Consider the following 15,407-nt stretch of genomic DNA (forward strand, 5'->3'; position numbering starts at 1 on the left):
CCAGGGCATGTTCTGGAACCTAAATGAATGTACTTAGGGATTTTGCTTTTTAGTATGCTGAAGATTTGACTTTAATTGTGAGAAAAAGAGTTTGGAGGAGCCCTTGGTATGAAGAAGGCAGACAGCTTGAGTTAGGCACTGTGGCTTACAGTTTATAAATGAGAAAACGGAGGCCACAGGTCACACAGCTTATACGTAGGCAAACCCAGGTCTCCTTGTCCTCAGTAAAGCCCATGCTATTCCCAGCAGACCATACTGTTCATGGTTGTCCTTGATCAGAAGTTCACCATTCAGCAGACCCCTCTAGTCCTTCACTACAGTTAAATGTTCCCTCTCTAGGTTTGGAACTTGTACGTTTTTTTTTTCTTTTCTGCACACTATAGTCAGATAAAAGCTGTGCTCACAAGCAGCTTACCCATGGTGAGTTCATAGGTCAAAAAAATCATTTTCTTTCCATTTCAGATGGTGCTTTTACAGGGAGTGGTTCTGAAATTGGTTTTATATATATATATATATATATATATATATATATTTTTTTTTTTTTTTAAAGATGGACTCCAGTGGACATCATTAGCTTTCTTTTTTTTTTTTTTTAAAGAAATTCACGTTCTTTTATTTATTTATTTATTTATTTATGACTGTGTTGAGTCTTCGTTTCTGTGCGAGGGCTCTCTCTAGCTGTGGCAAGTGGGGACCACTCTTCATTGCGGTGCGCGGGCCTCTCACCATCGCGGCCTCTCTTGTTGCGGAGCACAGGCTCCAGACGCGCAGGCTCAGCAATTGTGGCTCACGGGCCCAGTTGCTCCGTGGCATGTGGGATCTTCCCAGACCAGGGCTCGAACCCGTGTCCCCTGCATTGGCAGGCAGACTCTCAACCACTGAGCCACCAGGGAAGCCCTGAAATTGGTTATATTAACAGTGTTAAATGTAAACAAAGCTGGCCACTAGTTAAAGTAGTAAGGACAGATTTTTAATCAGTAATAACTACTGCAATAGAAAAAAGAGTCTGGCATGACCTGGGCTCAATTTGATCTGTACAGCAGTCACTGGGCATTTTAGAGGGAGAATGGGGGAACAGGAAGTATGCACGCAGGGACTTAGTATGAGTCAGGGAAGTGAAAAATTACAAAAAGCAGGAAGAGGGGGTCGGTCCATGGGAAGCCCATCTGGGTTTGCTAACTGATGCTTATGGAAGTTAGCCTCCTACCCTCCCACAGAGGCTGGGGGACAGGGGCCCTATCTTCAGGTGTTGGCTGGAACAAACGGTAAATCTTTTGGCAGCCTTGTGTTTTCTCAGGCAGGCATTTTAAGGGGATGTAGGATCATCCCAGGGGTGTGGCCTTGAGCTATTAGAAATTATGCTACTGTTTTGTTCAAGTCTTTCTAGGCCAAGGTTGAGGCCTAGTAGGGAGGAGGGCTCAGAGGAGCCTGGGTAGAGTTTGGCCCGGGAGAGAATCTTTGTCAAGAGCTTATAGTTTCATATTACCCTTGTTCTCAATCGGCGGTTGCAGAACTTTGCTGCATACTGGAATCGCTTGGGAGTCTTTAAAAAAAGTACGGATGCCTGGCTCTCACTCCCAGAAATCTTGATCTAATTGTTATGAGATGGGCCTGGGCTTTGGGAGTTTTGACAGGTCCTCAGGTGATTCTAATGTGCAGCAATGTTTGAGAATGTTCTAGAGCTGCTTGCTGTTCCGAGGGATGCGTGCACTAGAAGCATTGGCAACCCCAGGTGCTTCTTATGCACCTTAAAACTTGAGAAGCCCTGCTCTAAGCCAGTGGTTCTCAAATTGAGCCTGCTTCAGAGTCAACCGCAGGGCTTGTTAAAACATAGATTGCTGGGCCTATCCCCAGCGGTTCTGATTCAGTAGGTCTGGGGTGGGGCCTGGTCATTTGCATGTCTGACAAGCTCCCAGCTGATGCTGATGGTCTGGGACCACTCCCTGGTCTATAAAGAGGTTGTCTCTTCTATCAGTGTTAGGCGGGAGCTTAGCGACGCCAGTGGGCTGTGCAACTTTAGGTATGTACGTTACCTCTCCAGGCTTTTTTTTTTTCTTTTATCAAACAAAGAGGTTTGACTAGACACTCTCTAGGATTGCTTCTAGTTTTGCTGTAGCAAATAATACGTACGTGTGTATCTAGTAAATAGACACTGTTAATGTGAGTTTTCAAGAACAATTGCAGGCTAAAGATGACAAAGTGCTGCTTTCTACTAGGCCTTTCCTGATGCCTGCACTTTGAGTCACACCAGATCTAAGATCTGAGCTTCAGTTAACAAAAGATAATCCATGTCCGAGGAAGTGAAGTACACTAACTAAGCACACAGGATGTGTAACTCAGGGTGTTTTTCTGTCTGTCAGGGGTTTACCAAAATGCAGCCCCTAATCAACAGCGTCAGTATCACCTGGGAATTTGTTAGAACTGCAAATGCCAATTCTAATTTCAACTCTGGGGAATGGGCCCATCAGTCTGCGTCTTAATAAGACTTCTTGGTGAAGGTGACTCTCAGTGCTCAATTTTCTTTTTTTTTTTTTAAAGCTTTAAGTAGTTTATTTCAGACTATATCAATCTCCTAAGTCCTCTCTTACAAAATTCTTTCTCTAGATTAATGACTATTATGATGAAAGTGTCACTCTCTTCAATTATAAATTCAACTATTGAAAAATACCTTTAAGAGTTAAGGTTCTTTCTGAATTTTATTTTATTTGTTTATTGTATCCAGCAGGTTCTTATTCCTTATCCATTTAATACATATTAGTGTATATAGGTCAATCCCAGTCTCCCAATTCATCAGTGCTCAAGTTTGAGACTCGCTGCTGTGCCTGAACTAGGGGACTCAGACCATCTATTTAGCTCATCCTCTCTGCCTCCAACATGCCTCCCCCAGTGCCCACGCACATATAGCAAAGCTTGCATAGGGAACCAGGTGTTTATCAGGATTGCTTGATGAAAAAGCAGTAGATAATTATTGCCTACCTGGTGCTAGGCACTGGGAATATAATGATGAGCGAAATAGATGGACTCTGTACTCTCATGGAGCTTACAGCTTCATAGAAGCGTGACGTCTGTGCAGAGGGAAATTGCCAATCATAATGGAATGCACCATCAGCTATATATCCATATTACAACATGGCGCTCTGTGCGCTCTGGGGAGATGGCACCCACGTCAACTAGAAGACCTGGGTTGGCCAGTTGGCCCGCCTCCCCTGGAACAGTGCCACAGTGACGCTGAGGGACACTTTCCTGTTAGCTGTCTCTTTACAGTCTTCATGCAGCCCCACCAACTGCAGTGACAAAATAATTATTTTTTATATTTTTATTTTTTAAGAATTCTTTTTTCTTTTAATTAATTAATATATATATATTTTAGCTGTGTTGGGTCTTCGTTTCTGTGCGAGGGCTTTCTCTAGTTGCGGCGAGCAGGGGCCACTTTTCATCGTGGTGCGCGGGCCTCTCAGTGTCGCCGCCTCTCTTGTTGTGGAGCACAGGCTCCAGACGCGCAGGCTCAGTAGTTGTGGCTCACGGGCCTAGTTGCTCCGCGGCACGTGGGATCTTCCCAGACCAGGGCTCGAACCCGTGTCCCCTGCATTGGCAGGCAGACTCTCAACCACTGCGCCACCAGGGAAGCCCCAAAATAATTATTTTTGAAAAGTTCAAACACATGGAAAAGACTCTGGCCTTCCTTCTAGGGGTCTTTCCAGTCAGCTTTCTTTGAAACCCTGACATGACTTCCCAGATAGAGGCTTGGAAAACACCATCATACTGTGCTGAGCTCATCTCTCGGTCCTTAGCGGGGACCCACTAAATGCTCGTAGAGCTGATGTACGAACGAGCAACACATGTAACAGATCATCTCTTAGGGAGGGTCACTGTGTTTTTATACCGATTCTTATTAGCTTCCATTTCAGATGCTGAAATTTACTAGTTTTACCCCCAAATTATTTTGGTTTGGAGACTCATTATGTGAGTTTTGGTTTGGAGACTCATTATATGTCTCCAAACAATACACCTGAAATCAGATCTGTTGAATGATTTACATGGGTATCTGTATTAAAAAAATCCACTTGTACTTTCAAATGAGGAAGATGACTTGTACAGACATTTCTACGGACACAATTTTTGATCCTTCTAAAAGAGAAAAATCTGTCTTTAAAGTTGATTATCTGTCACAGGATGGCTTGATTTTGTTTACACATATGCAAACCCAGGTCTTGAGGATATTGTGCTGGTGTCTCTATCCATCCCAATAGAGCTGTGGTTCCTGGCCTCAATCATGGAGGTTTGGGGAAGCAAGAGACTGAGGAAGCCATCCGGCTGGGAGGGAGAGTTTCTGAGTTTCTAACTGGGAAGTCAAAGATGTGGGTCAAAGGTGGTCAGGCCCCAGCAGGCTTTGGTTCCAGAACACTACTGTTCTGGATATTGGTGTAAGTGCTGACCTGTCACCCAAAAAAGATGTTCCCTGTGACACAGAATGACATCACAGCTTTAACAATCTCTGCTTACAACCTGATTCACTTTAGCAAGATTCCCAGTAACACAATTGCACAATGTTATACTTTCAAAAGCAAAGGCTGGGCTATTTCCCATCACTTGGGTTAAAATTTTCACAGGGAGATCAATAAAGCAAAAGCAGAGATACCTAGAATTTTGCAAAAATTCCCAAATGCTGACCCACAAGCAACAGTTGTTCTAAATTGTTGCCTAAATTCACAGAGATGCAGTGATATCCAGAGTTTTCCTTAGGCCATCCTCAAGTCCCTTATGCATATTAAGTGCTCAGGGAATGTTTACTGTTGGGCATAATGAGCGGGATTCTGGTCATGAGTCTTCTTAGGAGTCTCTAAAAATGTGGAGAGAGTTTAAAAAATATTTCTAATACTGTGTTGGGGGTGGAGATGGCCACCCCTCATCATGTATCATTGAGAATCCCTGAATACGTTTGCCTGGGGCTTTTCAGGGACTAAATTGAGGGAGAATTAGGGCTCCTTTCTAGCTCCTGGTCATCTGAAGATGTTCTCTAGGGAAGGAAACTCTACCTGTTTTAGGGAGGCTGGGGTGAACTCGAGTCACACTTCCTAGATGTGAACTTAGTGAGCATTACGCTCCTGTGACCTAGGACAAGCTCTAGTAAGGAATATGTCATCTTGAGGGCCACCACCAAGGACCTGCTCCTGGAACTCTGTGACTGACACATGCAGAGCTTATGGGGTTCTATTCAGAAAGGGTGGCAGCTGAGTCTAAGGACAAAGAGCCTGTCTGAGAGAGCTCCTTGCAATTCCCAGATCCTCCTGTGCCACGCCAAAAGCCCTCGGTCCTTGAACAGGCTCTCTGGCCGGACACTGGCTGTGGAGTGAAACCAGCTCTAGACTGAGGAGCACGTGAGCCTGGGGGTGCGAGCTGGACCGCTGGGACTTCTCTGGTGCACAGTTACATTTTCTTTGGGGTGCGTGGAAATTATAAAAAATGTGAGACTTTACATGTTAAAAATTGGGAGATTCACATAAATATCTGGATTTCTGTTTTGTGAATAATCAGAAGATCTTGGAAGTACCTGGGCTATAGAGCCCCATGACAATAATCAGCTGACTGAAGCTGCGTCATGGCTGTCCCCAAGTTTTCCACGTTCATTTGGGACCTGCTCTTCTCATCCGCATTACCAATACAAATCCTGAAGACACTTGAGTTTGCAACCCCTGATATAGCTAAAAAGTTTGCTGGATACCTTTAATGTATAGAGCTCTGATGCTCTAGGCTTAAGCTCCTTCAAAGACTATAGGTGGCTTTATCACTTGTTGGCTAATGCTGTAGACAGTGGCCAGGATGTTTCTGGGGGGTAGGCTTGGCCTTACACTAGAGCTGGATTTCCATTGGGTTGTTCATTGGGGACCTACCCCCTCACCTCCCAACTCCTTACCAGTTTTTACTTAGAATACCATTAGCATTATAAACGGGACACCTGTGAAAAATTACCAATGATACTGTCAGGCTCAGGGTTTGCATTTAGAATCAAGCCAGGAAGAAGTGCCATCGCATATATTGGGGTTCATCTATTTTATTACATATTTTAAAAAATAACATCCTCCCTCTAACAAGCTTAGTTTGCAAATACAAACAGTAGGTGCAAATTGAAAAACAATTACATCTAAATCTTTTCACTTGCAAAGGTTCGGGTGTAATTTTAAAAAGTCTCCCCTTACTGGTATGCATAAAAAAATTGCACTGCACAATCTTCAGTCAAATTAAAGTGGGATTATATCAAGTGGCTGTACTAGGTCCATTCAGTTTCTTTCTAGAAATACACTGAGTTACCCTCCTGGTAATATTCAGAGTTTCAGAGTTTTATCATTAATGGCATTGTAAATGTCCTCAGTCATCGGCACATACATTTCTGCTTTGTCATCCAAGAAATATAAGGCATCTTTGATAACTGCAGGGTTAAAGCCCTCTTCCATGAGGGTCACTTTTCGGTGTTTAAAAGTTCCAGTGATCTCAATGGTGTCCTGAAAAACATCAAACAATCATTTGAGAGCTGCGAAAGCAGGTTCTGTGTGATACCAAGATATCCTGTCTTCAGAACCTCCACTAGGGGGCCCTCTGTGGATGTATTTTTCCTTCCTTTAAAGCTTGACGATCACTTGTGGGGAGAGAGAGGTTGCTGACAGTGGAATACGGAGCAGAAGAGTCTGTCACTTGGTGAGCTTCCAGTATTACTGGAATATTCGGATTAATGGTGGGGTGGGGAAAGGAATCATCTACACACAGACAACTTTTTTTTTCAGCCTGTTTGTGACACTGAAGACTTGTTTCTTCTTCAATAAATAGGTGATGATCTGAGGATATTTCAACTTTCATGTCTCTCAACCATCACTGTAAAGCATATGTCAGTGCTTTATGAACATCAACAGAAATAACTGTTTAACCTTAGCAATATCTGGTAATCTAACATTTCTTTTCTCAAATCTTCAGCTACAGAATCTCAGAGCTCAAGGTCCAAAAGTGAGAGTGTTAAACTAAGGGGTTAATGTTTGAGAAAGAAAAAAAAAAATCTCTATCCGTGACAGTTTAGCCTTTGGTAGTTCCTACTGGCTAATGATGCCCAATTAAAGTTTACATCATAGAAAGGTGCAGGACTTCAGTGGATTTTTCCATTCTTTAAAACTGGAAACAATAAATAAGAGGGTCGGAGCATTTCTATTTTATGTGTTTGTTATACCTCATCAAACAGACTCTGTGAGTTATTTGCTAACACTGTTGCTGAATGAACTGCCTGTGGTTTTAGGGAAAAAGGGATTAGGATTTGGTTTCAGCTGGCTGTATTTTCTGGTATTTCTGCTTCTTCATTTAGCTTCCTGAAAGGGTAGTGAAAATTTGGCCGTTGTGCTCGCCATGGTAGAAGAGGAATTGTTCCCTAAGATGCAGGTGTCTCCAAGAGAGAGGATAACAACTTTATAATAAGGAGTCTCACCTGTATTCTTAGAAACCGGGGCCTTGCATAATTGGGCAGGTAATCGGCCACATGCTTAAAGAGTTTCCTTCCATCAAATTCATGGTCTTCCTTCATCTTGATGGAGGCCATGCCAATTCGACCCTCGTGACCTAGAGTTAAAGTGAGAAAAAATTAGGTGGGTTGTAGCTGTTTATTTTATTTATGATGCTTTGCTAGGTCAAAGAACAGAGAACTGAGACAGCATTATGGCATGGGTTTCTTTTGGATAGCTGGAGTTTTTATTTCAAATATATGTTGAAGTTAAGTTCTAAAGTTGAATTAATGATAACAACAAAACAACAAGCTATTCATTGGTTGAATCTTTATTACATGCCAGGTCCTTTACTAAGTGTGCTTTATGTACTATCTTATTTAACTCTCACGACAACCTTATGAAGAGGTCCAAAGGTTATCTCTATTTTACAGGTGAAGAAACTGAGGCTTAATGACATTAAAAGACTTGTTCAAGTTCATGCAGCCAATACTAGGCAGGGCCAGAAATGGAATTGAGGCAGGCTGGCTAAAGATCCTATTGACATCATCCTTCTTGGCAGCCTAGATGTAAACACCAGAATGGGAAAAAGGTTGAACTAGTGGCTAAAAAAATTTTTTGGACTCTGGTGAAAAACCCTTGCTCCCCTGTCAAGGATAACCGGGCTCAGGTTGTTCTTTGGGTGGCAGGTCAGGTCTGTTGTGCTTCCAGGCACAAATGTCACCTCTGAGACTTATATAATCACGGTTCCTAATAGCTTTGCCTCTGCATTTCAGAGAGGCTGTGGGACCGGAGGGTGAAGGCAGATCAAGGTTGAGCGGTATGTGCCCACCGCACCCCAGCCTCCCCACCTTGATGCCCTCTAGTCCAGAGAGATTGTGCTCTCCACAGGGGAAACAGATCCTAACGGCTCTTTCTTCCCGGTGTTGAGAACAATTATCATTGTTTTCTTGCGAGGACAGTGGTAATTACATATTAATACCTCTTCTACCTGATCCGGCAGACCCAGTGGGAGTCCAGGTCCGCTTCCCTGAACTACTTAACTGTAATCAGAGAGGGGAAAGGAGCCGCCCTTCCTCACCTGGGCCCCAGCTTTCGAAATCTCTCCCATGGTGATTGTGTGTTTACCCATGACGCTAAAGAAGGCAGAAAACAAGAGGAAAAATTATAAGAAAGGAAATGCATCCTCATTTGCTTTGCCTCTTATCTGAAGGAGGGAGGCAGGGCACCGTACCCTCTTTCTCTAGGGGTCCCTGGTAGCTGTCTCAAAGGTACCGGTCTCAGGAATCTTGAATGTCTCCAATGAACTCCTTTTAGAATTAAGGCAGAGGCTGATGCAACAGAAATCTTCAGTGTCAGCTGGCTCCTTGCTTCTTGCTCTGGCAGAGGCAATGCCCAATCGAGAGGCGAATGGGGCTGTTGGATCTCAGGTCTCTGTCCTGAATCCCAGAGGTTGGCTGGGGCTAGTTCAGCTCCAGGGGGAAAGTTCCTGTCTGCAGCAGTTCGGGCCAGAGGTTCTCTAGAGTTGCACTATCCAGTATGGTGGCCACTGGTCACATGTAGCTATTAAAATTAATTATAATTAAGTAAAATGAAAAGTTCAGTTCCTCAGTTGCACTAGCCACATTTCAAGTGCTCAACAGCCCTATGGTAGCTATTGGCTACCATGCTGGACAGTGCAGATATAGAACATTTTCAGAACACTGCAGAAAGTTCTATTGATAATATAAAGCTCTAGAGAGTAGTTTGGCAGTTCTGGTGTCATGTCTATTCTAGGCCCAAACTTAGAATTTTCCTCCTGGTCCAAAGCTGAGGTCTGTAAAGGCCTTGTTCAGCCCTTTGGGAGTGAGAATCACCCTGGTGGACTGATGCCTTTCTCTAGATAGACCTGCCACATTTCTAGGCTGCAAGAGTGGCACTGAGAATCACAGAATCTGAAAATAGGAGAGACTTCAGGGTTCATCTCTAATCTTTCACTGCTGTAAGAATTCTCACAGGATCCCAGGTGGACAGCCAGCCTCTTTACACATCCCAGTTGGTGGGGCATTGTCTACCTCAGGAGAGAGACCATTCTGTTGTTGGTCCCTCTGTTTACAGGAGAGTTCTCAGGCGAAAATTTGCTCCCTGGTCATTTCAATCCATCCGTTTTATTCTGCCCTCCAGTGCAACATAAACACAGCTGCTCCTTGTTCTACTTGACTTGTCTCCCAATCATTTGAAACCCATTTGCCTCCTCTTCTTTGTTCTATATCAATGGCTCCTAAACTTTACAGGGTGGTAGACCCACTTGGGAATTAAAAAAAAGACACAAAGTTTGAGTCCCAAACCCCAGATCTGGGCTTTAAAAAGTTTCCCAGATGATTCTGATGACTGGCTAAATTTTCAGAACCACTAGGCCTCCATGCTTCTCAGACTTTAGTGTTTTTTAAAAATTGTGGTAAAACATACAATCCATTATTTTAACCATGTTAAAGTATACAGTTCAGTGGCATTTAGTACGTTCACAATGTTGTGCAACTATCACCAGTATCTAGCTCTAGAACATTTTCATCACTCCAAAACCAGACTTCATTTGTTTTAAGAATCACTGGAGGGCTTGTTAAAACACAGCTCCCTGGGCCCCACCCCAGAGATTCTGGTTCAGTAGTTCTGGGGTGGGCATTTTTAACATGAGAAATATCAAATTTTTAACAAGCTCCTGGGCGATGATGCTGTCGCTGGTCCAGGGACCCTACTGTCAAATGAAAAAAATGCACAACATGAGAGTTGTGAGTTAAGTTTTCTTTGGGGGCAAAATGAGGACTATTGCCTGGGAGACAGCATCTCAGATAGCTCTGAGAAACTGCTCCAAAGAGGTAGGGCAGAAGGTCAGTACACATGGGATTTTAGTGAAGGGGGGAGTACATGCAACCAGACACGTATTTTTTGCAGAAGGTACCTGCTAGTCTCATGAAGGTTGCTGATAGTCACAAGGAGCAGATGTCACCATGAAGGATTTTAGTGCCTTTCTGGATAGAGGAGATGCAAGAATTGGGCTCATAAAATCTTCTCCTGAAGATATCTCTCTGAGGACCTGTTCTGCCAGTTTTTCCCAGAGCACAGAGTGCCTCCTTCCTGATCTCCACCTTGAACTCCTTTCAGGGGGTGTTGAAGGTCAGCAGCTACAGCGGCTCGTGATCTGATCCTTGTAGAGGTAGATGGCAAGTGCCAATTTGTAGGTGACGCCACTTTGAAGAGCAGTGGATTAGGCCTCTCCATTCCATTTCCCATATTCTCTTACCTTCTCATATTCCTTCTTTTGTATTGTTACTTTAAAAAATCCAGCATTTACAAGGCCATGCAACATGTTCCAGGTGGGGTCTGGGAGAGGCCGGCATGGTGCCGTGGCTGACAACCATATATGGGCCCTTATGTTAATTCAGCCTGAAATCCACATGAGAAATATTCTGCACCCCTCGGACTCTGACCTGAGGTGTGGCTATACTTCCTGTCAAGTCACTGTCACCGGGGTGGAGAGGAGCAGGCAAGAGAGAGCCTCAAATATTCTTAGAAAAATAAAAGGACAGCACAATGTCATGTGAAACCACCACAGCTCAGGCAAAAGGGACTTTGGGATTTCCATTTTGAGTATAGATGAGAATCCCAAATACTGAGTTCTAGGCAATACCAATTCCCCTAGTACCTTATATTTGGATAGTGATTTGGAGGTTTTAATTCTCTCTGACATCTATAATTAAAATTTCTTTTCATGACAACCCTCATGTACGTGTCTGATAAATATACATTTCGTATTTATGTAATTAAAATGAATTAGTTTTCTCGACAATCTTAACTGCAGGATTGGTATTATCTCTAATTTAGTGATTTGTGTGAAGTCAAACAGCCAGCAGGTGTTGGAGCTAGGACCCAAAATCAGACCTCACTCTCCCCACTCTGCTGGCAGAGGCAGATCTGCAGACAGAGGCTTGGTGACAGCACTTTGTGTGATGATTCTGAAACTCAGTGGAGCAAGCTGGGGTCAGGGACTTGGTTTAAAAGAAGAGTCTGGAAAAAATCAGCTCCTTCCTGGCTTTTTTCCTCTAGCAATGGCACTTGCTCTTATTTGTACCTCCCAGTTCAGAGGCCAAGATACCACTTCCAAGCTATCAAGCATGATACCTCTTTTCTTGAGGCATGCCAAATGCTGCATGGACCCTGTATCATGGAGAGATTTGGCTTGCTTGAGAGCCCAAGAACAGCTGGGGAGTGAACCACAGAGGCAGGCCAGGTTCAGATGTACTGACCTGTCTGATTTATAATGGCACATAAACCAGGCATAAGCCCCTTACTCCCAGGAGGCTGGGAAAGAGTTGTTTGATTCTCCAGCTGGCAGGAGGAAGTGATGACAAACTTTGCCCGGGGGTTAAAATTATGTTCAGTTAGTGTAGGAGTTTTGGCATTGATTTATAATATCTTGTGCATACCTGGCACAGACACGCCATAAACATTCACTTCTTGGACAAAATCAACCAGTCCTACTATGTCAGCGACTTCAGTGGTGGCCACATTTTCCCCTTTCCACCTGGAAGAAAAGGCAAGGTTAGCAGAGGTCACTGGTGGTCTGCGGTGCAGGTTGTCTGTGACAGGTGTTTCTTCCAGACCGCTGTGGGGTGGCTGCGCTTGTCTTCCTCACCTTGGCCCCCAAACTCTCCAACTTAGTCATGGGAGAGGCACCCTGCTTGAGGCATGAAAGACAAAGGCATAGACCTAAAGAATAAAATGTGGAATTTTAACCTTGTCACGTGAAATGTGATACACAGAATGATGTTCTAATGTTAAAATATGGGCTTGGCCTAAGAAAGGCACTAGAAATCAAAAATAAATCTCAATGACTTTTTGCTGTGTTTAGGTCTCTCACTTCCCTCATTCACTAACTTTGGCTGCTATTTAATTCAGTTAGTAAATTTCTATTAAATAGAATTTCATACTTGTATTTCACGGTCTTATGGCAATGAAAAAGCTTTTAATAAGAAAGAAAATATCATACTCTATTTGTAGGGAGAATAATGTTAGTGCCCAATCAGGTGCTACTTTTTCATTTAATAAAGAGTTATATTTTGTCTTACATTTAAAAATTCTTTAGATCTCCCAGAAGTATCTTTTTTAGTAACATGAAGGTGGCATAAAATAATGATATAGATCCAGAGTCATGGGATATTAGAGATGGAAGGAACCCTAAGGATGGTTGGGACCCTCATTTCATGGGTGAAGGAACTGAGGTGCAGAAAGATTACCTGCCTGATAACACAGCTGCTCAGGGGTAAGAGGAAGCCTGGGAACTGAGTTCTTCTCATTCATATCCATGCTCTTTCTACTACACCCAGACAACTTCCATCTCTTCCTCATTCATTCATGCAAAAAGTAATCGCTGCACTAGGTGCTGGGAGGCGAACAAGCAGACACAGGGTCTGGCCTGAGGGAGTTTATACGGGAGGGAAGCTGGTTAAACAGAAGTGTCATGAAGCTGGAGGACCATGCTGTTGCTGAGAATTAATTTCATGGTCTATTACGATGATTTTCAAACTCCACTGTGCTGACTTGTGGGTTCTGTGGGAAACCATCTGGTTGGGAATGGAGAGTGGGAGGGAGAGGAGCAGACGGGGCTCAGAACCCTCACCTCCTCTTCAACTAGATCAGCTTCACATTAATTTGCATTTGATTTTATCTGAGAAAAAATCCTCATGATTGGAAACAGTATGAAAATTCCTGGCTGACCTGAGTGACTGGTAATAATTGAGGATAAATGGGAGGAATTGGATGGACTCAGTTATTTAGGTGCCCAAAATCAGACACGGGTTTTCTCTCCTAGTTTCATCTGGTGTTGCTCAACCAAGATAACTATGCATTGCAGAGTGGTACCCCATGTGTTTTCCTCCTTGTTTTCTGGGAACACAGGAGGTTGAGTGGACACGCCAAAGAGATAGAAGGAAATGGAGTACCATAAACAAAGTGGAATGCGACTCTAATTTAGGAGTAAGCCAAATTGTGCCTGTGTTTGTTTTGGCTCAATAATTCAGAGAAACCAACCGGAATGTATCTCCAACTCTGTCGTGGAAGTAGATAAAATTTTCGTGGTCCATCATTAAGAGATCTCCACTGTTGAAATAGAGGTCTCCTTTCTTAAAGACATCTCTCAGTTTTTTCTTCTCTGTCTGAGTCTTTCCTCCAGCATAGCCACTAAATGGTGTGAGTTGTGTGATTCTGCAAACCAGGAGTCCGACTTCACCTAAGACAGAAGGAAGTAAATTGTTATTTTATGTACTAGCAGTAGGCAAATTTTAGTATTAACCTTCTTTTAAAACTGATGCCATACAACCCAGTGGCAACAAGCTGGCTGCAGGAAGAGTCATTTTACATGCATGTGTACATGTATTTCCATGTACATCATATACACACATATATATACCATGCACACACACACACAGTACATTATTCTCTATGGTCACACATTTGTAATTCTTTTAATACTAATCTTTCACTGAATAATGATTTACACACACAATTAGACAAACGCATAGTAGTTTAAGCTTAAAGGAAAGGCCCGCTAAAGCAAACCATAGTTTTGCAACCATAATTACATATCCCCTTCTGCAAAATGCTTACCTCATAATCAAGAAATTATTAAGCTAGGTTTCAAATTATAGTTATATTACGTGTAGTGGTAAATTACCATCTTTTGGAATTTATCTATTTCCGAGAGTACGAAAATAAACCTCTTTTTTTCCCCCACTCTGATAAATTTTACCATGTGTTCATTTTAGCAGTGATATGTTAGTTCTTAAGAGTCACTGGGTTAAGGTAAGAAAAGGCACAGGTTAATTGAACAAAAGTCCACTGTACCTTTGGGAACTTTGATGCAATATCCATTTCCATCTCGAACGGGTTCATCTTTCTCCACATCATATTTAATCAGCTCATAAGTTACGACTTGCTAGCGAAATTAAAATGGATCATTCTGAGCACATATTCTTTCACAAATTTTTCTTTTTTATTGTGGCATAGCATACATAAAGTATACAAAGTGCACATACTTTAAGTGTACAGCTTGATGAATTTTTGCACATGCATACCCTTATGTGACTGCTGCCCAGATCAAGATACTAAACATTTTCATTACCTTAAGAAGTTTCCTCCTGCCTCTTTCTGTCAAGTCACTATTCTGACTTTTATTGCCATCAAGTAGTCTTAAGCATCAAATAAATGAAATAAATATGCCTTAGTATCTGCTGCTTTCACTCAACATCGTGTCTGTGATATCCATCCCTCCCTGTCAGTGTTTGTGTCAATGGTGTACTTTTTGTTGCCATGCAACTTTCCTTGTATGAATATACCACAATTATTTATCTCTTCTCCTGTTAATGGACATTTGGATTGTTTCTAGTTTTAGACTATTAAATATAAAGCTATTATAAACATTCTCATGCATGTTTTTTGGTGGACACATCACATGTGGGCTTTTAAAATCTTGTTTAGGGGAGACCTTCACGATGGCGGAGGAGTGAGACGTGGAGATCGCCTTCCTCCCCACAAATACATCAGAAATACATCTACATGGGGAACAACTCCTACAGAACACCTACTGAACGCTGGCAGAAGACCTCAGACTTCCCAAAAGGTAGGAAACTCCCCACGTACCTGGGTAGGGCAAAAGAAAAAAGAAAAAACAGACAAAAGAATAGGGACGGGACGTGCACCTCTGGGAGGGAGCTGTGAAGAAGGAAAAGTTTCCACACACTAGGAAGCCCCTTCACTGGTGGAGATGGGGATAGGCGGGGGGTGGGAAGCTTCTGAGCCACGGAGGAGAGCGCAGCAACAGGGGTGCGGAGGGCAAAGCGGAGAGATTCCCGCACAGAGGATCGGTGCCGACCAGCACTCAACAGCCCGAGAGGC

The 15,407-nt window shown here is 43.0% G+C and overlaps 1 protein-coding gene across 1 annotated transcript in view; it reads right to left on the reverse strand.

Annotated features, from left to right (window-relative positions):
- Positions 1-6,036: 6,036 nt before the first annotated feature.
- SLC27A2 (solute carrier family 27 member 2) overlaps positions 6,037-15,407 on the reverse strand; it is a 55,487-nt gene continuing 46,116 nt past the window's right edge. The window contains exons 6-10 of the mRNA XM_007170419.3: positions 14,358-14,448; positions 13,545-13,743; positions 11,942-12,039; positions 7,466-7,596; positions 6,037-6,500 (exon numbers count right to left, since the gene is read on the reverse strand). Of these exons, the coding sequence (XP_007170481.2) occupies positions 6,324-6,500; positions 7,466-7,596; positions 11,942-12,039; positions 13,545-13,743; positions 14,358-14,448 (696 nt within the window). The 3' untranslated portion in view covers positions 6,037-6,323. The remainder of the gene's footprint in view (positions 6,501-7,465; positions 7,597-11,941; positions 12,040-13,544; positions 13,744-14,357; positions 14,449-15,407) is intronic.

The sequence above is a fragment of the Balaenoptera acutorostrata genome, chromosome 3 (assembly GCF_949987535.1).
Source record: "Balaenoptera acutorostrata chromosome 3, mBalAcu1.1, whole genome shotgun sequence".
In the NCBI taxonomy this organism is placed as follows: Eukaryota; Metazoa; Chordata; class Mammalia; order Artiodactyla; family Balaenopteridae; genus Balaenoptera; species Balaenoptera acutorostrata.